Source organism: Sebastes umbrosus, chromosome 13 (genome assembly GCF_015220745.1).
Source record: "Sebastes umbrosus isolate fSebUmb1 chromosome 13, fSebUmb1.pri, whole genome shotgun sequence".
In the NCBI taxonomy this organism is placed as follows: Eukaryota; Metazoa; Chordata; class Actinopteri; order Perciformes; family Sebastidae; genus Sebastes; species Sebastes umbrosus.
In genome coordinates this window covers 1,907,120-1,929,624 of record NC_051281.1, presented here as the reverse complement: position 1 = coordinate 1,929,624, position 22,505 = coordinate 1,907,120, and the positions used below count along the sequence as shown (strand labels likewise).

The 22,505-nt window shown below is 39.0% G+C and overlaps 1 protein-coding gene across 5 annotated transcripts in view; it reads right to left on the bottom strand.

The window, feature by feature from the left end:
• The window catches only part of LOC119500175 (interleukin-1 receptor type 1-like), a 32,804-nt gene extending 11,033 nt beyond the window's left edge, over positions 1 to 21,771 (bottom strand). For 2 of the 5 annotated variants that reach the window (XM_037789768.1, XM_037789769.1), the window contains exons 1-5: positions 4,281 to 4,377; positions 4,008 to 4,085; positions 1,692 to 1,941; positions 1,180 to 1,372; positions 19 to 187 (exon numbers count right to left, since the gene is read on the bottom strand). In XM_037789768.1, the coding sequence (XP_037645696.1) occupies positions 19 to 187; positions 1,180 to 1,372; positions 1,692 to 1,941; positions 4,008 to 4,085; positions 4,281 to 4,362 (772 nt within the window). In that variant the 5' untranslated portion in view covers positions 4,363 to 4,377. Of the gene's footprint in view, positions 1 to 18; positions 188 to 1,179; positions 1,373 to 1,691; positions 1,942 to 4,007; positions 4,086 to 4,280; positions 4,378 to 8,990; positions 9,560 to 17,101; positions 17,301 to 21,614 lie in introns of those variants that run through there. The other 3 variants (XM_037789771.1, XM_037789770.1, XM_037789772.1) reach the window with 3 other exon arrangements.
• Between the last annotated feature and the right edge of the window lie 734 nt (positions 21,772 to 22,505).

Below are 22,505 nucleotides of genomic sequence, written 5' to 3'. Positions count from 1 at the left end.
ACTGATGTTCAATCTTACCTGAGACATAAACGTCGATGGTCTCTGACACGGATCCCACAACACCACCGAGAGTGAAGGTCAGAGTACATGTGTAATTGGCGCTTTTAACTTCCACCTCGTCAATCTTCAGTTTGTGTGAAGCTATGTAGGTATACTTGTCTTTCCCATCCACGATGGGGTCAGAACCCTAGAAGAGAAAAGAAAACATGAAAAGTCAAGCTTTTATTTTTATTTTTTAGAATTAGAATTAAGGCTGTCAAAGTTATCGCGATAATAACGCGTTAATGCAAATTCTTTTTAACGTCAACTTGCAATCTTTAGGTGGTACCAGGCTCAGTTTTAAAGCTAGAGTGAATCTATATCATATGAAACTATAAAACCTGATGAATCCATTGGTACCAACCATGACATAGCTTGTCACGAAGGAGTCTAAATAACACTCCAAACTTAAGCTACATTTTTTCAAAGGGGTCCCTTGACCTCTGACCTCCAGATATGTGAATGTAAATGGGTTCTATGGGTACCCACGAGTCTCCCCTTTACAGACATGCCCACTTTATGATCATCACATGCAGTTTGGGGCAAGTCATAGTCAAGTCATCACACTGACACACTGACAGCTGTTGTTGCCTGTTGGGCTGCAGTTTGACATGTTATGATTGGAGCATATTGTTTTATGCTAAATGCAGTACCTGTGAGGGTTTCTGGACAATATCTGTCATTGTTTGGTGTTGTTAACTGATTTACAATAATAAATATAGAGATACATTTGCATAAAGCAGCATATTTGCCCACTCCCATGTTGATAAGAGTATTAAATACTTGACAAATCTCCCTTTAAGGTACATTTTGAACAGATAAAAAATGCGAGTAATTTGCGATTAATCGCGATTAACTATGGACAATCATGCGATTAATCACAATTAGATATTTTAATCGATTCACAGCCCTAGTAAAAAGGTTTTGGTACAATTTTATTTTGCTTTTAGGAGATACACTGAATAAGGACCAGTCTTATTTTGATGCAACGATTTGTACATTAGCAAAGCCAAACTGACAGCTGTCCTCAGATTGTTGTGCCTGTATTAATCTGGTCCAGCAAAACTACTGTACAACATCTGGAGTAATAGTAGGTTAATATTGTATGTCAGTGCTCAACAAGACTTTCCCATAACTCACTCTGTACCACGTGATGGAGGAAGAGATGCTGTAGCTGTCCAGTTTACGGATGTAGCTCATCAGAGGGCAGGACAGGAAGCCATTGACTCCCTTTGTAAGTTGTTGATGAGCTTTCCTTGGTCTTCCATACTCTCCAGAAACTGCCAACTCCACTATCAGCTTAGTGGTCTGAATGTAGCACCAAGACGGAGTTCTGTTGGAAATTAAGACGAAAATTAGCCTTTTTATTTTCTTTTATGCAGAGATTCTTTGATGCATCATTAATAACATAAATAAAACACCACAACGTAAGTTGTGTAGAGCTGCAACGATTAATCGTTTAATTGTCATATATGAATTAAATTATGAATCGCCATTTTCGAAACAATTTAAAAATCGGAAAGATCGGACCCCCCCTCCCCCCACACACACACACACACACACACACACACACGCACACACACACACACCCCTACAGTGTAGACACACACACATAAGGACACATTTTGTATTTTCTACTGAAGCTACCGTACCTCACTACGGTCACATAATCTCCCGTGTCGTCCAGCGTTATGTTAAGAAACCACAGAGTCTCGCCGCGCACCAGGACTCGACCGCTCTGGTTGCTCATTTCTCGGCCCGTCGAGTCGTACCAGGTGACGTTGTAAGGGACAGCTGTGAAGTTGAAGACGTCTGGAGACAGCAGGGTGCTTTTCAGCATAGCCATGTCCCCGGGAACAGAGAAAACCCTCTCAAACTGGACTTTGTAGTCGGTACAGTTCTCTGCAACACACACACATACACATCAGTGGAGAATGGAGTTAGCATTTATTCAGCCAGCAAGCAAACTTTGGACTTTTCCTGCAAGAAATAATTGTCTGGCATGCATTCTGTTCATGTTGCACGATTTATTAGTCTTTACTTATGCTTGCTATCTATATTTGCATTCACGTATCGTTTTACTTTCATGGATTAGGAGGAAAAGATCAGTCATCAGAATACTTTGAATCTGAGTCTGCAGTAAACCTTTCTTTGATCTTTTCTTTGCACTTTGAATTGTTATGGGATGATGCTTTACAAATAAACTCGCCCGCCTTTTCTTCTGGTTCGATTTTCTTTTTGGGCATTTGACCAGCAGCTCAGGCATTTAGAGCTGCCGTGACGACATCATGACTGACTTCCAGTATTTTTCCATGATGCCTCTCTGTGGCTACATCCACACCAATACCTTTTCATTTTAAAATTGTGTTATTAGAACGAAACCGTCCAGACGAGCGTTTTAGGGCCATTTCAGAATGAATCTCTTTACTCAAACTGCTTTTTCAGTTCCAGCAACTAAACAGAGGACTGATCTCCCTCCAGATATTAGAGGAATGTTAAAAAGGGTCATGTTGTCTCAGCAGGAATCTCTCTGACCCGTCAGAGGAGGCTCTTTCCCTCTCCTCTCCTGTTTTGATATTTAAACAAACTATCCGTCAACAGGGAAATAAAAGCCTCTCGTCTACAGACCGGTCTCTAGAGAGCTCCAGCTCATAGCGGTCTGTGAGCGTGAACGCCCGGCTGGCTGGCGAGGTAACGTTGGAGCAAATGTTCAATTCTTCATCTAATATCGTAAAAATGTTGATATTAAAAATCTACACAGTTGATTTCTCTCCTCAAACATTGTCAGAAGTGAATTTTGTGATGAAATATCTACGAAAAAAAACCAGCTGTTTTTGGCTGCTGTTGTTGTAACCGTAGCCTGTACCGTTTCCAGCGCTTTGCATTGTGGGATACAGTAGGCGAGGTAGACTGGTCCGAGGCAGACTGGAGATTTTTTCCAAATCAGTACGACATCCGGGTATTTTTGGCATACTGTAGTTTTTCTTTTTGTTCGCACTCTGCATACTACATACTACATTTTGGTAAAATCAGTACGTACCACTAGCATAGTATGAGGTTGTACTACTAGCATAGTATGAGGTTGTACTACTAGTATAGTATGAGGTTGTACTACTAGTATAGTATGAGGTTGTACTACTAGCATAGTATGAGGTTGTACTACTAGTATAGTATGAGGTTGTACTACTAGTATAGTATGAGGTTGTACTACTAGTATAGTATGAGGTTGTACTACTAGCATAGTATGAGGTTGTACTACTAGCATAGTATGAGGTTGTACTACTAGTATAGTATGAGGTTGTACTACTAGTATAGTATGAGGTTGTACTACTAGCATAGTATGAGGTTGTACTACTAGTATAGTATGAGGTTGTACTACTAGTATAGTATGAGGTTGTACTACTAGCATAGTATGAGGTTGTACTACTAGTATAGTATGAGGTTGTACTACTAGCATAGTATGAGGTTGTACTACTAGTATAGTATGAGGTTGTACTACTAGTATAGTATGAGGTTGTACTACTAGTATAGTATGAGGTTGTACTACTAGTATAGTATGAGGTTGTACTACTAGTATAGTATGAGGTTGTACTACTAGTATAGTATGAGGGTTAGAATACAGCCTTTGTGGTTAAATTAGAATTACTCCGGTTCACAAAATATATAAACAAATAAAACTTGTTCAGGTTCTGATAGCAGCTGAGTCACTGTAGCTCTAAATGAACCATGTGTTTGTTTTCTGACTATCCAGGATTAGAGCCAGCAACCTTCACATCTATCAGAAACACCAAGTTGCTGCAGTCACACCAGTGGCCACAGGATGGCGATAGCATGCTTCTCTACAGACTGGAGGCAGATGTTTGACTTCATAAAACCTATGAAATGTAATACAGTATTCACAGTATAAAGTTTCAGAGCTCTAGTAGTATTTATGTAGTTCTTTGAGAAAACAGTGTGTCTCAGCTCACCCTGTTCAAGTCCTGTACAGATCCCATACAGCCCGAGGAGGAGCAGAAGGCTTCCCAGTGTTGAATGCTGGCCCATGGCTGAAAAACACACATAGAAACAGCAGTTAGAGTTGACCGTATACAACAACAACAGCCTGAAATCATGACAAACAGCCAGTAACTTACTGGAACACTTGTGTCCAGTGTCACTGACCGCTCATAAGAGGTTTTACAATACAGCAATAATCAGCAAAAAACAGTTTTCTTTCCCCTTTAAGCCAAACTTTATCTTACCTAATATTTCCGTCTGTTCCTCTCTCTGCTTCTCCTCTCTCCCACCCTCCCTCCCTCTACCTCTCCTCTCTCCCGCAGACATAGATGACAAATGTTCTGGTATTTCAGGAGTCATTTGTGCATAAACCTCTTCCAAAACGCTACGTAACACTTTGGAACTGGAAGGATGCCCAGCATTCCTGAACACAGATTTACGCAACTGAATGTTCCCGCTCAGTCTTGCCTGTAAATCTGTGAATGAACACTCTAATCCCTCGGGAGGAACCGGTGTCATGTTTGGTGCTACTATGGTGACTGTGCTCAAGTTTTTGACATGACTAAGGGGCAGAATCGTGTGTGGATATATATTTATTAACACTGTTGTTTTTAGTCAAGCATTCAGTCGTTTTTGTCTTAGTCTACTAAGATTTCTTCAGTCGATTAGTCATTTCTTTATGCTTTTTTTCATGCTGAATGACTTATTTCCAAGAAACTTGTGAGCACATCTCTGGTAAACACCAGATTTAAAGTGGTGCTTTTGTGTGACAAAATCGTACTAGTGTTAGTCGACTAAGAATTTCTTTGGTGGAGGACAGCCCTAGTTGTTTTATCACAACACATTTTCTCATGTAAACAAATGTCAGTCTTGCTGTAGTCGTGAACAATGTGTACGTCAAAGCAGATTTGTGGTTACAGAAGCTTGTTAATTTCGGTAACTTGAGTAGGTGTGAAAACTGTGAAGGCATCAACACATGTGAGGTTAGGGTTAGGTCATCACTGTACAGGTTGGTACCAAACGACAATATGAAGGCAGCTAAACATTAGTTTAAAACTTGTAACATGTCTAAGTACCAGACAGGATGCAGGTCAAATCTTGAAAAGTAAGTGACTAACCATACTAAGAACAGAGTGTCACAGGAAACTGAGCTGCTCCAACAGACAAAAAAAAAAAACACAAACTGGTGAGCTTTCCAGAGAAAACAACATTGTTATTATAACCGCCTATTACCAGAACTGGTCACTGTTGGTCAGCCGGTATTATCAGCTCAACCAGCACCGTATGAACAGTCATCTGGATGGACTGTAATGAAAGTATGTGACTAAAGCTGGAAACAGACTGACTCAGTTAAACAGAAGTTTACCACAAGGATCTGAATCCATGAACCCAAGTTACAACGGGATTATCAGCTTCAAAAAGATTAATTAACTATCAATTTACCATTTATGATCGATGGTTATTATGAAGTATTACCTACACATTTTGCTGTCCAGTAATGGTTTTGAAACCTGTAGAAAACCTGCTTGGCTATCGACGTGCACAAAGTAGTTTAAAAAAGGGGAAGGCGGTCGGACTGATTGATTGATTGATTCATTCATTCATGATTGATTCAAAATGTCGTCAACGTCGAACAGACCCAACCAGAACACTGTCAGGAGTAGGGATGCACCGATACCACTTTATTTCAGACCGAGTACAAGTACTTACATTTGGGTACTCGCCGATACCGAGTACCGATATGAGTACTTCTCTGTGCCAAAAGACCCTCGTTAACAGCCAGCTGGAGGGTGTGAGCGACACACGGCAGGCCGGCGAGTCCCGCATACAAGGCGGTGCGCCGCGACCGGCTCGAAGGTGGCTCGCGGCCGCAGCTTTACAGAGCTTGCCGCACCGTGACGGGGCTCCCTGCTCCCGGTGCGACTGTCGACCGGGGTGGACTGTCCGCAGTGCGCCCCAACCGTGTTGTGCAGCGGCCCACGTAAAAGGCGCCAGAGGTCTGTGGCGATGTCGGCAACCCACCCGACCCGTCTTGAAAAACGGACCAAGGAGTCTTATGTACGTGCGAGTCAAAGGGTGCAAGCAAAACCCTGCGGCGCAATGAAAGTGAAGGCCGGCGTGCACAGTATCGGACCCGATACTGGTATCGGTATCGGTGCATTTCTAGTCAGGAGCGTGATGCATGATGATTTGTAATGTTTCAAATATAAAGACAAAGAAAACAGATGTGTGTTGAGAAACGAAGGATTGTGAAAACGGCCCTATAAAGTTTGTCTTTTACAGACTTTCAACCATCAGTTACTCCCTGACAAGTGTTGCATAAATTGGTAAATAAGCTGGAGGGAACTTTGAAAAGGATTTAAAGACACTGATACACAAAAACAACCATATCTGAATTGGGGGGAAAAAGCCTCTTGGTGAAAAGGATGCTGTAGTATTGTGTTCGAGCTTGGTGTCTGGCCACATTCAGATAGGCTTCATAGTCTTTAGCAGATAACTGATCTAATCTAACCACATCTTTCACCGCATGCATTCACAATACTCATACGGCAGCATTTCCACTACAGGGAGCTCTTACTCATCTTTACAGTATATTCTGCAGCAGTGCTAAAGCTTCACTGGCGGTTATAATAACTGTACACATGTCACGTCTTAGCTTTTTAAGAAAGCTCACTAGAAATACTAATAGAAATAGCATCAGGACCCCTTTGAAGATGGCCATGCCAGTTTTTCCTCGCCAAAATTTAGTGTAACTTTGGAGCGTTATTTAGCTCTCTCAACGATAAGCTAACATGACTTATCACCAATGGATTCCTTAGGTTGTTATTGTTTCATATGATACCAGTATCTTCACTCCCATTTTAAAACTGAGCCGCTACAACCTTAAAAATCAAAAGTTGCGTTAAAGAAATTAGTGATGTTAAAAACGGATTTGCGTTAACGAGTTGTTATTGCGTTAACTTCGACAGCCCTAATAAATACATAGATTTAAAAATGAATATAAAATAAATAAAACATATATAAAAAAAAGACAAAAATGACAAAAAAAAATAATGCAAAAATAAGTAAATCAATTTGAAAATTAATAAAAATAAATAAACGGGAAAATTAAATAGAAGAATAAATAAATAAGGGAATTAATACAAAGATAATAAAGTATCAAAATGAAACAGAAATATCTATTTATGTCACATTTTATCAATTAATGAATGGCTACCTTACACTTTGACAGCCCTAGAACAAACATAAAGAATATAATAGGTATCTTTCTCAATATTTAAGGTAATTCAGGAGCTATTTAAGAGGAAAACTGGGTTTACGGGATTTATTCCTGTTTCAGATTTTTTTCTCATCCTAATAGAGATTGTTTTTGTTGGAAATGTCAAAAACTGGATTCTATGAAAAAAAAAAAAAAGGTAATTTTGACGATAATAAATTCTTATTTAATCAATTGACAACTTTCAATTGGAGATAACAATACTGGCCCATATCAGTCAAACTCTTGTTTGTAGTTTGTGTGCCGTCAGCAGAGTGCCAAAACAAACAGAAGACTTCACAAGAAAACAGTAGCAACAAAATGTGTGAAACGGCTGTGGAGAGAAGATGAGATATATATATATACACAAGAAGAACATTTTCCAAACCACAGTATCTGCATCTCTCCATCTCACTACAGGAAGACAGTAACAGAGCTGTGTACATGGAGATGTACTGGTGGTTTAGCAGGCTGCAGTGAATATGAAGCGCTGCAGGTTCTGCGGTTTGACTTTCTTACCACCAACTTTTCCGATCACGACTTTCAGATCAGCGTCTTCGTTGCACTTTGACTGCCCTGAAACTTTCCCTCTCACACCTGCAGTTTGGTTAATTTGGTCTGGGCCAAGAAATAAAACGAGATGTGGTTGCATTTCAAAAATAAATAAATAAATAAATATATCATTAAATGTAGCAAAAATAATATTAAAAATAAATGTAGCCATTAATTGATAGATAAAATGACATTAATTGATATTTCTGTTTTAATTTGCTTCTTTATTTATTTATCTTTGTATTAATTCCCTTAATGGTTGGTACAAATGGATTCATTAGGTTTTCCAATTTCATATCCCGCCAGTATCTTCACTCTAGTTTTAAAACTGAGCCCGCTATGAGGTAAAAATCGCAAGTTGCGTTAATGCGTTAAAGAAATTAGTGGCACGAAAAAATAAATAAACACAAAGAAATAAATGTAAAAATAAATTAATGAATTAAAAAATGAATACATAAATAAATAAAATGAAAAATTAAACAGAAGAGTAAATAAATAAGGGAATTAATACGTTATAAATAAATAAACAGATTAAAACAGAAATATCAAGTTATGTCACATTATCAATTAATTAGTAGTTACATTTATTTTTTATATTATTTTTGCTACATTTAGTGACATATTTATTTATTTATCAAGTCATTGTTTATTTATTTATTTTTTATCTTGGCAGATTCCGTCCTCCATGAAAAGAGCTCATGAAAACTTACTGCAAATCAACCAGACAAAACAAGGCATCTTGTACAGCAATATTCCTGCTGGTACTGTAGGATTGCTATATCCTGCTAATTTTAATGGACATAATAAAATGCCAAAATACACCTAAAATATTGGTAGTTTAGCTAGTTTAGAGGTCGCATATCTACTATCACAAAATACTGTGGTCTCTAACAATTATTCCGTAGAATTTCTTTTTAATTATTCAATTAGGCTCCGTCTATAGAATGTCATAATTTCTTAGAGGCCAAGGTCTTAAAATTGCTTGTATTGTTAAGCCAACAATCTAAAACGCAGCGATTTCAAGTCAGAATGATATACAACTTGATAAACAATTTAACAGATCAGATTAAAAGATCAAATAATTGATTGGTGGTACCAAGGAAATATAACAATGTAAGATATTTGAAATAGTTGAAAAATATTTTACCTTGCCTGGCGTACGGATCTGGAAATAGCTAAAGGGATAATCCAAGACAGCGGTATTAATCTCAATGTATTAAAATATGAATTAAAAAAGTGTCATGTTGTAGCTTTAAAAGCTGGAGGATACGTGTTTCTTGTGAAGGCACATTGACTGATTTCCCTCCCTGCGTCTGGATGTTGTTCGGGGATCCAGAGTCTTTGGAGCACTTTGGGCAGCATAGTTTGAATTTGGGACAAGCCCGGGCGGAAGAGGAGCGTGGGAAGAGCTCAGCCGGTTCAGCGGGCCGTGGTATGAACACAGACGTAGGAGTAGCACATGGGAGCCAGAGGTGAACGGAACTGACTCGAGTCACATGGAGGAGAGAAACGTTTGGCGAGGGCTTTCCCTCCGGAGGTGTTGGTGCTTGGCTGTGTAATGAGTTTAGCAGTGAGTCAGACTGTTGTGGTTTTTAATCCCCCTTTTGTTTACCAATGGTTGGATGAGGGTTAACACACGTTTTGTTTTTACTTTACTCTCAGTTTATTCAGTACCACACTTCTACACTTCGTAGAATGACTATGTACCACAAGCAGCTTGTCATCTTTAATATTTCTCTTTATCTTAACTCCCCCCCCCCCCCCCCACATATTACTGGTAACCTTCTCTGCACTGAACTGCAGACTACCGCTAATGGAAATATGTCTTCCTGGCACGAAACCGTTAAAGGAAAAGAGCTTGCCCCTGCCAAGCCTGTAGGGTTGATATAGTGCCTTTTCATAGCCATGCCTGCTTCTTTAACCTTGAGGCTACCAGCACTGACGTTGCAACTTGAACATGAACATTCAAGTTGCGGTTATGTAAGCACAGTTCTGTTATTGTAAGAAAATGAGGCCATCACGTCAAGGACTGGCTGGCATCCTCTACCGGCTTCTAATCTGGCTATTTCCCAAATTCCGGGGCTGGATCCTCTGAAGGACCCGGCCCATAAAGGTGTGTTCCTCAGAGGAACGGAGGACCAGGCTGAACCTGTTCCACCCCCACACACGAGACGGTCTGAAGCCTCACAGAGACCCCATCTAGCTAATAGTGCATTCAAGAACTCCTTTTCCACTTGTAAAGTCAGAAATGTCCAAGTTCTGAAGGCTTATTAGTCGGGCTGGGATGATACACATATCTCCCGATTCAATCCTATCAAGATGCTTGGCTGCCGATTCCATATGTATTGCGACCATGGGAAAAAGTTGAATCATACACTTCTAGGGACTTTTACTTTGGAAAATATCTAAATTAATACAGTAAAAATGTTTGATTTTCTGCATGTATGTAGTCAGAGATGTCCTTGGCTCCATGCCAAAAAAAGGCAGAAGAAAAGTCCAACAAATGTCCGTAAGAAAGGCAGAAAAATGTCTGAAGAATGTCTGAAAAACAAAGACAGAAAAATGTCTGAAAAAATGCCAAAGAAAGGCAGAAGAAAAGTCCGACATATGTCCGTAAAAAAGGCAGAAAAATGACGGAAAAATGTTGTAAAATGGAAGGAGTGAAAGGCTGATGTAAATATCATTACTAAAGTGTTTATCCTCTGCAGGGAGGGGAGGTAAGGCTGTTGGGAAATATGCCACATTTGAATCAATGTTATTAAAGCAATAAAAGCTCTAAACATTTTCGATAGAAGTTACTAATAATCTCCAACATGATGTTTTCTGTTTGTAAGATATATACTTATAAGGTTCAGTTGACACAGTGATGTGTCGTAAACTGACATCGCAGTCAGTGTTGTGGAAACCAGACAAGCACTTTTGGGAAACGGGCCTCAGTCACTAACTGAACAAATTTGTGCAATGTTTGACGTCGCTTCAGCAAACTGACGGAAAGGAACAAGTGTCCATTTGTTTCTGTTTGCATACGGCTAAGTGGCAGTTGGGTGTGTTGGCACTACAGATGTGCTCAGTTGTGCGAACTTTGTCCATCTGTTTGTGTGACAGCGGTTGCAACACAGACTGAATGATCACAGGTCCAAGGTCGTGACAACATGAACTTGATAAACAACTTTCTATTGTCAACATCAAGTAAAGAATATTTTTCTGCTGCTTTTACTGTCACTGTAGATCATTTAATCTAACGTAATAATGTAGTTTGAGTATGAAAACAGCTACAAAAATATACAGTATATACTTGCAAATCCTCACAATTAACGGTTAAACTGGAAAGAAAGAAAGAAAATCAGTTAAGTGGGAAGCAGTGATTTGGTCTGAGCTGTAGTTCTGGTATGAGTCACCATAAACATTTAGATTGAGTCACGATTTACTGTCACTAACAAGAAAAATGTGAGGCAGCATCAGCAAAATGTATTCTCACCTACTGTTAAACAGTTCAACACTCAACAACTCACTACAGTAAATGTGCAAGAGTGGAACAAAATTGCAATAAACACACCTCCCACATGGCCCAGACTTCATATGCACCACCGTGTCAGCACTATAGAGATTACATTAATTCAATTCTCTTTTTTATTATCTCTTATGGCATCTTCAAATTGCTTTTTTCAACAATCAACAGTCTGAAACACAAAGATATTCCAAATACACTGATGTTGGGGCTGCAACTAACAGTTATTTTCATTACTGGTTAATCTGCTGTTTATTTTCTATAATAATTGATAAATTTTTTTTTTTTTTATTGAACTCATTAGTTCTAAACCCAAAGTTATTGATTCTGGTGTCTCATGTAATGAAGACAATCTGCAAATTTCTGAGGCTGAAATCGGGGAATGTTTTTAATCGATTGCCAAAATTGTTGCAGATTAATTTTCTGACGATTGAAAAATCGATATATCATCGATCATATAAAACAAAAAACAGCAGTAAATCCTCACACTGGCGTTGTTTTAACAAAACAAAATGCAAAAGCATTTTTGGCTTGATGAATAACTAACGATCAAAATAGTTGTCTGTGAATTTCCTTTTGATCAACTAATTCATCAGTCTAAACTGAAAGTTGAAGAGTTCAGTGTAAAGCTCCTCCACGTAGATTTAGGTTTCAGTTTGCTCTGTCTGAGATTTAATCTGGTCTCAACCTCCTTTGCCGGAGCCATTCTGGATTCAAACTCAACTGAATTTGGTTTTGAGACTCATTTGAACTCAACAAATTTGGGAACGATCCCTCAAAAGTACCTTAAACGGGAGCCTCCTTGTTCTAGTGTGGACTTAAAGCCTTTGCACACCAAGTCGGTATTTTTTGTCCGAATTTGTTGCACGTTTTGTCACATTGCGTCAGTCACGTTCGTTTTGCCTTTTTTCAGACATTTTTTGAATTATTTTCAGATATATGTCAGAGTTATCTTCTGCCTTTGTTTGGCATTTTTTGCCCTTTTTTTGGGGGGGATTTTTTTTGGATGTATGTCAGACTTTTCTTCTGCTTTTCTTTGGGATTTCTTTGGCATTTTTTTGACATTTTTTGGCCTTTTTTTCAGACATTTTTGAACCTTTCTTTTTTACATATTTTAGACTTTTCTTCTGCCTTTCTTTGGCATTTTTTCAGCCACTTGTCAGTCATTTTTCTGCTTTTTTTTTCAGACATTTTTGGTACTTTTTTCGGACATATGTCAGACTTTTCTTTTTCCTTTCTTGAATCCCTTCCGAAACTTTCGGCTGTCATTAAAGTTTTCGGAACAGATTTGTTGGAATGTCTTTCGCATCCGTCAAAAGCCAAAACAGTGTTGTTTGACAATTCAGAGCCTCCACCCGTGCAAACATCATCATCCAAAATGGCATGATAAACTTTCACTTCGTCTCCCTGCACAAAGCACTTTACAATAGAGAAAGAAAAGAGTAAAGCGATGCAGAATTTAAAGATAGATTGCGTTATATTCTATGTTTCTAGAGGGATGGAAAAGTGCTAAGCAAAGCAAAAAACATTTTTTTTTCGTGAAGGGGAAGAGGATGTGATCCCAAATGATGATGGAGAATTGAAACAATGTCCTCAACACAAGCGGTAATACAAGCAGCAACTTGTCCAGATGAATGACACACCCAGCGTTTGCACAACGAGTCCGAACCAGCAAAGCTTTGTCATTCATCTGAGAGCACATAGCTCATTATTTGCAAAGAATGTAGGGCTTGCTATGAATTTACGTCATGTTGATCTACATGTATAGGTTATTTTGCATCACAGAGTTCTGTTAATGCATCTCGAGTCAGTTAAACCAAGGAAAGGAAACATGCTGGCCCTTGGAGGAAAACATCTGATTCTCATGTTCCATCTCTAAACCAGTTTATTTTTAACCATGTCTGAGAAAATATCTTTGAAATTAAGGAGGCACTGGAAATATTGCGATACAGCAGTAAATCTGCTGGACTGCTTAGGGACAAAACAACGTGGGAATATTCTAATATAAATGACAGATTTCAAGTGAGGAAATGAGAAATATTATTTTAGAAATATCCTTCCGAGGGCAGTTTGTGCTGTCAACGCGATCTTTGAATTAGGATTGATGGAGAGTTGAAGCCGTTTATCTTGTGGGAGGTCATCAAACTACATGACTCATTTAGCGCTAAAAAGGGAAACCCTGGGAGTTACCCTTCCTACAGCGGAGCACGAGAGTATGATATTTCACACTGAGGACAATAGTGTTTTTAGTGTGAAGGGACAGAAGGTGTTTTTCTCAGTAACAAACTCGTTTGTGCTTTTTGGTTTTGTGGTGAGATGCTCCACGAGACTTCTGCCAAGTTTATTCATCTCTGCTTTTTCCACTGCGGTTCTGTTATTTTACATGTTAAACTGAACTACATTCTGGGTGGGTGCAGCTGCGGAAGCATGCATTAACAACAGACCATACAGTGGGTTGCATTTCCAACTCGAGAGGCTGTATACATTAGCAGCAGTAATATAAAGTTGTGAAGGAGACAGAAAAATCAAAATCAGCAGATTTTTTTTGACCTGTCAAATCAATTAAACCCTTTTAACCTCTGAGGCCCGACTTTACTGTCTTTCAGAGGCTGTAGCAGGCTCTAAACAGTCTTGAATTACATAAATTGAGTCTCACTGTAAAGCTGAGACTCTGGTGGATCCAATGAGCCCAACTGTATTCATGTGTGATGATGTTAGTCCCCATAGGAGACATCTCATTGTAGTGAAACTTGACCTCTCTGTATAAAATGACCTGTGGTGACCTCTAGGATAATCACAGCCTCATGAAACTTTACAGCCACAAACTAGAGACCTAGAGCATTCAGAGGATGGATGGATCAAACTAGAGACCTAGAGCATTCAGAGGATGGATGGATCAAACCAGAGACCTAGAGCATTCAGAGGATGGATGGATCAAACCAGAGACCTAGAGCATTCAGAGGATGGATGGATCAGACTAGAGACCTAGAGCATTCAGAGGATGGATGGATCAGACTAGAGACCTAGAGCATTCAGAGGATAGATGGATCAGACTAGAGACCTAGAGCATTCAGAGGATAGATGGATCAGACTAGAGACCTAGAGCATTCAGAGGATGGATGGATCAAACTAGAGACCTAGAGCATTCAGAGGATGGATGGATCAGACTAGAGACCTAGAGCATTCAGAGGATAGATGGATCAGACTAGAGACCTAGAGCATTCAGAGGATGGATGGATCAAACTAGAGACCTAGAGCATTCAGAGGATGGATGGCTTTCCTACCTAGATTGACAATAAGGGGGTTTCTAGGCAGTTTACACAACAGAAGTGTTCGCCATCCAATCGCCAAAAAATGCAATTCTTGCAGAAATCTCCAAAAGATTTTTGATCCCAAATCACAGCATGTTTTTTTTCTCTGGTGTTTCTCGAGGTCTTGGTGTCTTAATGTGGCATTTTGGAGGGATTATTGATCATTTTTATCAATTCTCCAGTGGTAAAAAATGGTTAAATTTAGCACTAAATCTGTGTAACAAACGGTATCAGCCCAAAAATTGCTGCAACAACTTATGAGACATAACAGAGCATGGGGCTGGACATCATATACTTCTATCATCATGCTCTAAACTGACACTTTCACAATTTATTTGAATTATTTTGAGCTCAAATTAATCTTCAGCTTCCAGATGATGTACACCACTTCTATGTGACATCTACTGTCAAGTCAAACTGAAGTTTCAGAAAATTAAGATTTATAAATATTAATAAATAGAAATTAATAAATTAATCAATTAATAAATAGAAATTAATAAAATAATATAAATAGAAAAATAGAAAATAAATAAATCAGAAAGTAATTTGTAAATTAATAAGTCCAGTAGCAAAACTGAGTGCTCAGTGAGTAAAGCAGAGGGAGGGAAGTAATTAATCAAATTACACCCGGAGTTTATAAAAGCAGCACTCCTCAGTGCCACAGGGAAAAGGGTCCTGAACAAACAGCGGAGCGCTAACCAGCAGGGCTTTCATTCAAACCAGGACTGCAATCTGCAGTAAAACTATGCGAAAACAACATCTACAAAGTGTGAGAGGCAGCCGGTAAGGAGACTGAAGCACTTTGAGAGACTGATCGCTGTTGCTGGTGTTTTAGTCCGTCTGTTTGTGCCGGTGGTTGACTTTGTTTGTTTTGAGTGTCCGGTGGATGACGCGGTGAGAGGCGGTGAATTGTGGGGGCTTATGGGAAATGTAGTTTAGGATTGCTACGTGATTTGATATGAACTCAAAAGTAATTATGAAATATAAGATACTTTGTGCTTAATTAAATAATTAAAAATAGTAATTAAATAAAATAATATAATGCGCATATGTATGTATATATGTATATGTGTGTGTGGATATATTACCTTTATGTTAAGGCTTATTTGTATTTGACATGAGACATTTAATGGGAGTGTGTGTATTAACTTAAATAAGGAGTAATACATTTTGCATAGTCTCTCTTTGTTCTTATTTATACTTATTTGGTAATAATGTGAATATTTTCTTTTCTGTATTTTTTCTATTTGAAAGGTTTTTCACCTAACGCCTAATGGCTAATGGCTAATCACTAAAGTGAAATGAACCTGCAACTCAACCTAAAAATAAAGGAGAGAAAAAGGAAAAGCTGTTTCATTGAGTGGATTCCAGTTAAAATCTTACAGTGGATGTTTCAGTCTCTTTCAAGTTTGGGACTGCACATAAACCGAACAATAACTTGACATCTACTGTTGACCTGCTATCTCCCCTATAAAGTCCCCCTGTACCCCCTTAAAAAAAAAGACTAAAATGGGTCTATTGTGGGTCTCTCAGGGTTAACAACATACCGTACAGTGGGTTGCATTTACAACTCAAAAGGCTGAATTAATTAGCAATAATATAAAGTTGTTTAAAGAGACTGAAACATGATAATCAGCAAAGTTTTTTTGTCCTGTCAAACTAATTAAACACTTTAAAGAACTGTGATACTGCACTAAGTCTAGAGCAGGATACACACAGAATAAAGTCACTCTATATATAATATATATAATCTATACTTACTAATCTATACCCGACCTCAGTTAAGAATTTAGTCATCAATAAAACCCACACATAGCGTGTCTAACCTTTAGTTTCACTTCTATGCTATCTGCTGTAAAATGTGGTCACTTATTTACTTATTTATTTATGGGCGTATGAACCAGCCTGTCTCAGATGTGAACTGATAAAAGATAAAAACACTGTTGTAGAGAAATCACCTGCAAAGCTTTCACAGCAGAAAGAAAACAAAACCCCATGGTTGCTCCAAATGTTTGATAAAACTTGCAGTGCAAATTAATCAATTATAATTTGATTTAAAAAATGATTTCAATGCCATGCGACTGATTTGAGGTAAACTTCCGATGGTTTAATAGGAGAAAAGAAGCATCAATATTACTGTCTATGAATATTACTATCTATGAATAGCTTAAAAATAGGTTCTCATTATTGCATACACCAGGTGCCTCTAATATAGTGTAAAAGGAAGCGTGCCTCCTTTGTGGTTAGAATTACAACACACTTCTCTTGAATAGTCAGAATGCAACGCTTAAGCTCATATTTCTAACAAGGTAAAGAGGTAGGGAGCTGATAGACAGACGGTTTTATTTGCCTTCAGTGACAGTTATTATTACAAAAGTAAGAAATTGGAAAGAAAACAAAACTTCGATAAACAAATGTGAGCAGAAGATATTGACTCACCTCGGAGAAAGCGACACAGAGGCAGCGAACAGACGGAGGAAGGATGAGAGCGTTTACACGGCACAGCAGAACTAACAGAGGAAACGCCACCTCTGACCCTCACGTGCAGAGTGGCGTCTCGACCGTGCAGCTCAGCCAGTGACTCAACAGCCCCGTCCCACCTCCACGGGACCAAAGCACAAACAACTCAACACACAAGAGGAGGAAGAGAGTGTTTGGATTGCACCTCTCAACTGTCTGTTTACCTTCCTTTGCATTTCAACATACTGTTAACCCATCAACAAAACCTTCCTCTTACCAAAACCACAATACCGTACCGTTAGATCAACATAAAATAACCTAACAGGACGTTCAGGGGGAGATAGCAGGTCAACAGTAGATGTCACATAGAAGTGGTGAACATCATCTGAAAGCTGGGAACCTGAAGATTAATTTGAGATGCAGCTCAGCACTGTGTGTCAAGTTGTTCTAGTCATAAATAAGAAATTAAAATTAATTAATATTCACAATTTAAGTGTATCAGGGCTTAGAGCATGATGATAGAAGTATATGATGTCCATCCCCATGCTCTATTATGTCTCATAAGTTGTTGCAGCAATTTTTGGGTTGATAGAATTTGTTACAGAGATTTGATGCTAAATTTAACCTTTATTTTACCACTGGAGAATTGATAAAAATGATCAATAATCCCTCCAAAATACCACATTAAGACACCAAGACCTCGAGGAACACCAGAGAAAAAGCCATGCTGTGATTTGGGATCAAAAACTTTTTGAGATTTCTGCAAGAATTATATTTTATTTCGGCGATTGGATGGCGAACACTTGTGTTGTGTAAACTGCTCAGAAACCCCCTTATTGTCAATGTAGCTAGGAGAGCCATCCATCCTCTGAATGCTCTAGGTCTCTAGTTTGATCCATCCATCCTCTGAATGCTCTAGGTCTCTAGTTTGATCCATCAATCCTCTGAATGCTCTAGGTCTCTAGTTTGATCCATTCATCCTCTGAATGCTCTAGGTCTCTAGTTTGATCCATCAATCCTCTGAATGCTCTAGGTCTCTAGTTTGATCCATTCATCCTCTGAATGCTCTAGGTCTCTATTCGGATCCATCCATCCTCTGAATGCTCTAGGTCTCTAGTATGATCCATCCATCCTCTGAATGCTCTAGGTCTCTAGTTTGATCCATCCATCCTCTGAATGCTCTAGGTCTCTAGTTTGATCCATCCATCCTCTGAATGCTCTAGGTCTCTAGTTTGATCCATCAATCCTCTGAATGCTCTAGGTCTCTAGTTTGATCCATTCATCCTCTGAATGCTCTAGGTCTCTATTCGGATCCATCCATCCTCTGAATGCTCTAGGTCTCTAGTCTGATCCATCCATCCTCTGAATGCTCTAGGTCTCTAGTATGATCCATCCATCCTCTGAATGCTCTAGGTCTCTAGTTTGATCCATCCATCCTCTGAATGCTCTAGGTCTCTAGTATGATCCATCCATCCTCTGAATGCTCTAGGTCTCTAGTTTGATCCATCCATCCTCTGAATGCTCTAGGTCTCTAGTCTGATCCATCCATCCTCTGAATGCTCTAGGTCTCTAGTTTGATCCATCCATCCTCTGAATGCTCTAGGTCTCTAGTTTGATCCATCCATCCTCTGAATGCTCTAGGTCTCTAGTTTGATCCATCCATCCTCTGAATGCTCTAGGTCTCTAGTTTGATCCATCCACCATCTCAGCTTTACAGTGATATCCAATTGATGTAATTCAAGACTGTTTAGGGACCGCAGTAAGCAGAAATATTAAAAAAAAAAGGCTTTTAAAGGGATATAAAATATGAAAATATGTGCTTTTCATATGCTATCTCAACCACCATAAGAATATATTGTTCTAAAACATCAATAAATCAGTAAAGTTACCTGCACGCAGATGTTTTGTGACCAACCATTTGATAAAAATGTTTACAGTCTCATAACTTTAAGAACCAAAGAAACCAAAAGGTCTACATCTACATCTACCAGGGACAGGTTTTGGTTCCCATAATTTAAATGTTAACGGGCAATTCTTCCAAAAACCCACAGTAAAAACAAAGCGTGGTTTTGCAGAGGCGTGAAGCCACACCTGGGCTTCCCCAGAAGAGGGCACAGGCTTTTTATTCAGCTACGAGTTAGTCCCCATCTACCAAGATCTCTAAATGTCACTTTTTCAAACAGGATGCACTGTGGCCAACATGAACTACTTTCACAGCCACAATGTGGCCGTTAGAAAAACACTTCCTGAGATTACAAGTGCTCTGTTCTCTTTTCTGTCTCGGGCATCAGAAGGGTTTCGAACATGTTTTTCTTTTTCTTCCTTTTTTTCTCCCACAGCCCGTCGGAACTTCTTTGTGTTCAAAACCTGACTTTGGGGCAGGTGTGGTTGTACTAATAACAAAAGACATTGTCATATCTGTAGTCATTTGCTAAATGATGATGTCTTTTGACTCTTCGGAAAGTTGATAACGTATACTGTATGTGTTTTTAGAAATTCAGTACTGATACTCAGAAATAATGCATCAACTAGCGATTAATCAATTAATAGTTTGGTGTATAATGTGTCACAGAATAGTGAAAGGGCTGCCCCCTCTTAGTCGATTAGTCGACTTATCGGTCATTTTGGTTTTAGTCAACTAAGATTTCTGTAGTCGATTAGTTGTTGTTTTTATGCTTTTTCATGCTAACTCACTAAGAGTCACAGCAATGCACCAAGGAATGGCAAGGAAGACTTCTAGCTAGCAAACGTGGATAAAAACAGGGCTGTACCTGAATCGGTGCGCCGACTCGTGTTGAGACATGGACCACGTCTTGTTTACCATGCTTGGGTGTGACTCTTTTTGCTGTCATCACTATTCATATCTATACAACCAATGTGTTTATGATTAATCTGTTTACGACAGCACTAAATTGTTTACAAGAGAACCAAGTTCTTCATAGATCTAGCCTCTTAAAAAGAAAACGACGGCTCAACTTCAAGAACTTCAAGTCGACTGAGGGGTCACCGACGATGATTCAACTTATCGACTTTCAGACGGCAGCCCTAGATAAAATGATAAAATGATAAAAATGGGCTTTGAAAATGCATTGAACATGTTTGTTTGGACTTTTGGTGAGAAACACTAAATGTAAAGATAACATTTGTTTTTGAACCACTTGTGGTCAAAACATCCTCTTAATTACCTCATCGCTCTGAGACCCGCGGGCGATCCCAACCGACTTTACTGTCTTTCAGAGGCTGTAGCAGGTTCAGTTTTAGAGCTACAGTGAAGCGACTGATACCATATAAAACTAGGAACCCTAAGGAATCCATTGGTGCCAACCACCGGTATTTAACCTCCTTCCTATCATAGTTGCATGTCGGCAAGGAGGTTAAATAACGCTCCAAACTTACGCTAAATCAAAGGGGTCCCTTGACCTCTGACCTCCAGATATGTGAATGTAAATGGGTTCTCTGGGTACCCACGAGTCTCCCCTTTACAGACATGCCCACTTTATGATAATCACATGCAGTTTGGGGCAAGTCATAGTCAAGTCAGCACACTGACACACTGACAGCTGTTGTTGCCTGTTGGGCTGCAGTTTGCCATGTTATGATGTGAACATATTGATTTATGCTAAATGCAGTACCTGTGAGGGTTTCTGGACAATATCTGTTATTGTTTACTGATTTCCAATAATAAATATATACATACACTTGCATAAAGCAGCATATTTGCCCACTCACATGTTGATAAGAGGATTAAATACTTGACAAATCTCCCTTTAAGGTACATTTTGAACAGATAAAAAAATGATTAATTTGCGCTTAATCATGATTAACTATGGACAATCATGTGATTAATCACGCTTAAATATTTTAATCGATTGACGGACCTGTTATTTAGTTTTTTCTTTTATTTAAATCCACAGGGAACCTTAACTTAATTTTTCGGAAAATCAATTAAGATGGAAGTTCCTGCAGGTAGACTTTGAGCAAATTGTGTAATTGTGGGAAAAAGAATGTGGTCGAGAACATAGTTTGAGTCTGTAAAGTTCCTGAAAAGTGATGTTCTTCCACCCCTAAATATACAACCCCCCCTTACCAACAAAGTCCAGCTTGGTTGACGTCATGACACTAAAGTATTGATCCTGAACTGAACAGAGTGCAGATGTGGAGCAGGGCGGCCCTGCGGCGACGTCACCGCCAGTAACGGTGATGTCCGTAACCGCTTGTCCTATTCAGGGGCTGGAGCCGATCCCAGCTGACATTGGGTGAAGGCGGGGTTCACCCTGGAGAGGTCTCCAGACTATCACAGGGCTGACACATAGAGACAGACAACCATTCCCGCTCACATTCACACCTTTAGAGTCAACAATTAACCTGCATGTCTTTGGAGTGTGGGAGGAAACCGGAGAACCCGGAGAAAACCCACGCTGGATGTTTATTATTATTATTATGAAATTATCATGAAATTATAAGTTAATAATGTTCAAGACGGAGAACTCACCAGAGTGTGATGTTAACTAGTCCTTGCGTAAAGGCAACAGCCTCCTCAGGTTGCTTAAATCCTGTAAAAACATATTAAAAAAAAAACAACCTTAAATTTGAGCTGAGCCGTGTCCTCTCCAGCTTTGACTTCCTCTTTTGTGGAGACTTCGGCACATGTTGCAATTTCCTTTTCAGGGATCTTTTGAAAGCCGGTGTGTGTCCTAATCTGTTGAGCAATAACTGGGAGGAGAGCAGCCTGGCTCCTGCTGTTCTTATGATTCACACCGTACACACTGTCTCTTACACCAGCACTGAGAGGACTTAAAGGTTAATTCATATGACGATACCATTTATCCCACTCTGTTCTGTCAGATTCATCCTCTCCAGAACTGATTAATCCCAGCTTGATGAGTGCAGCTATCCTCCATACTCGTGGTTAATGTTGTCATTGGAGGCTCCATTTAAAACAGTCATGTTGAGACCTCTTGTGGCTACACAGGGAAGCAACTTAAGATCAAAATACTTGCAATAAACTTATCCAACCTATCATTAACCAAACTTTAAAAAAAACACCTTTAACTTCCTATAAAATCAATACCAATGTAAGTTATCGCCGCTTTTACCACAAAACTATGTATTATATAACACTTACTCAAGAAGCTTCTAGTTTAAAGTTGTCTCTTTATTAATATTTCCGATATATAAGTCATTGTACATTTATTCTACCGTGCTTCAGAGGACAATATTGTACTTTTTACTCCCAACACATAATGTCTTGTATGCAACAACCACTGAAAATGATGCATTGTTAGATTTTAGAATATCCACCAGAACATCAACACCATTGAATACCTAATAATGAAGTAATGCAGCACTTATTTTAAAGGATTATAACATTGTAAATGCTAGC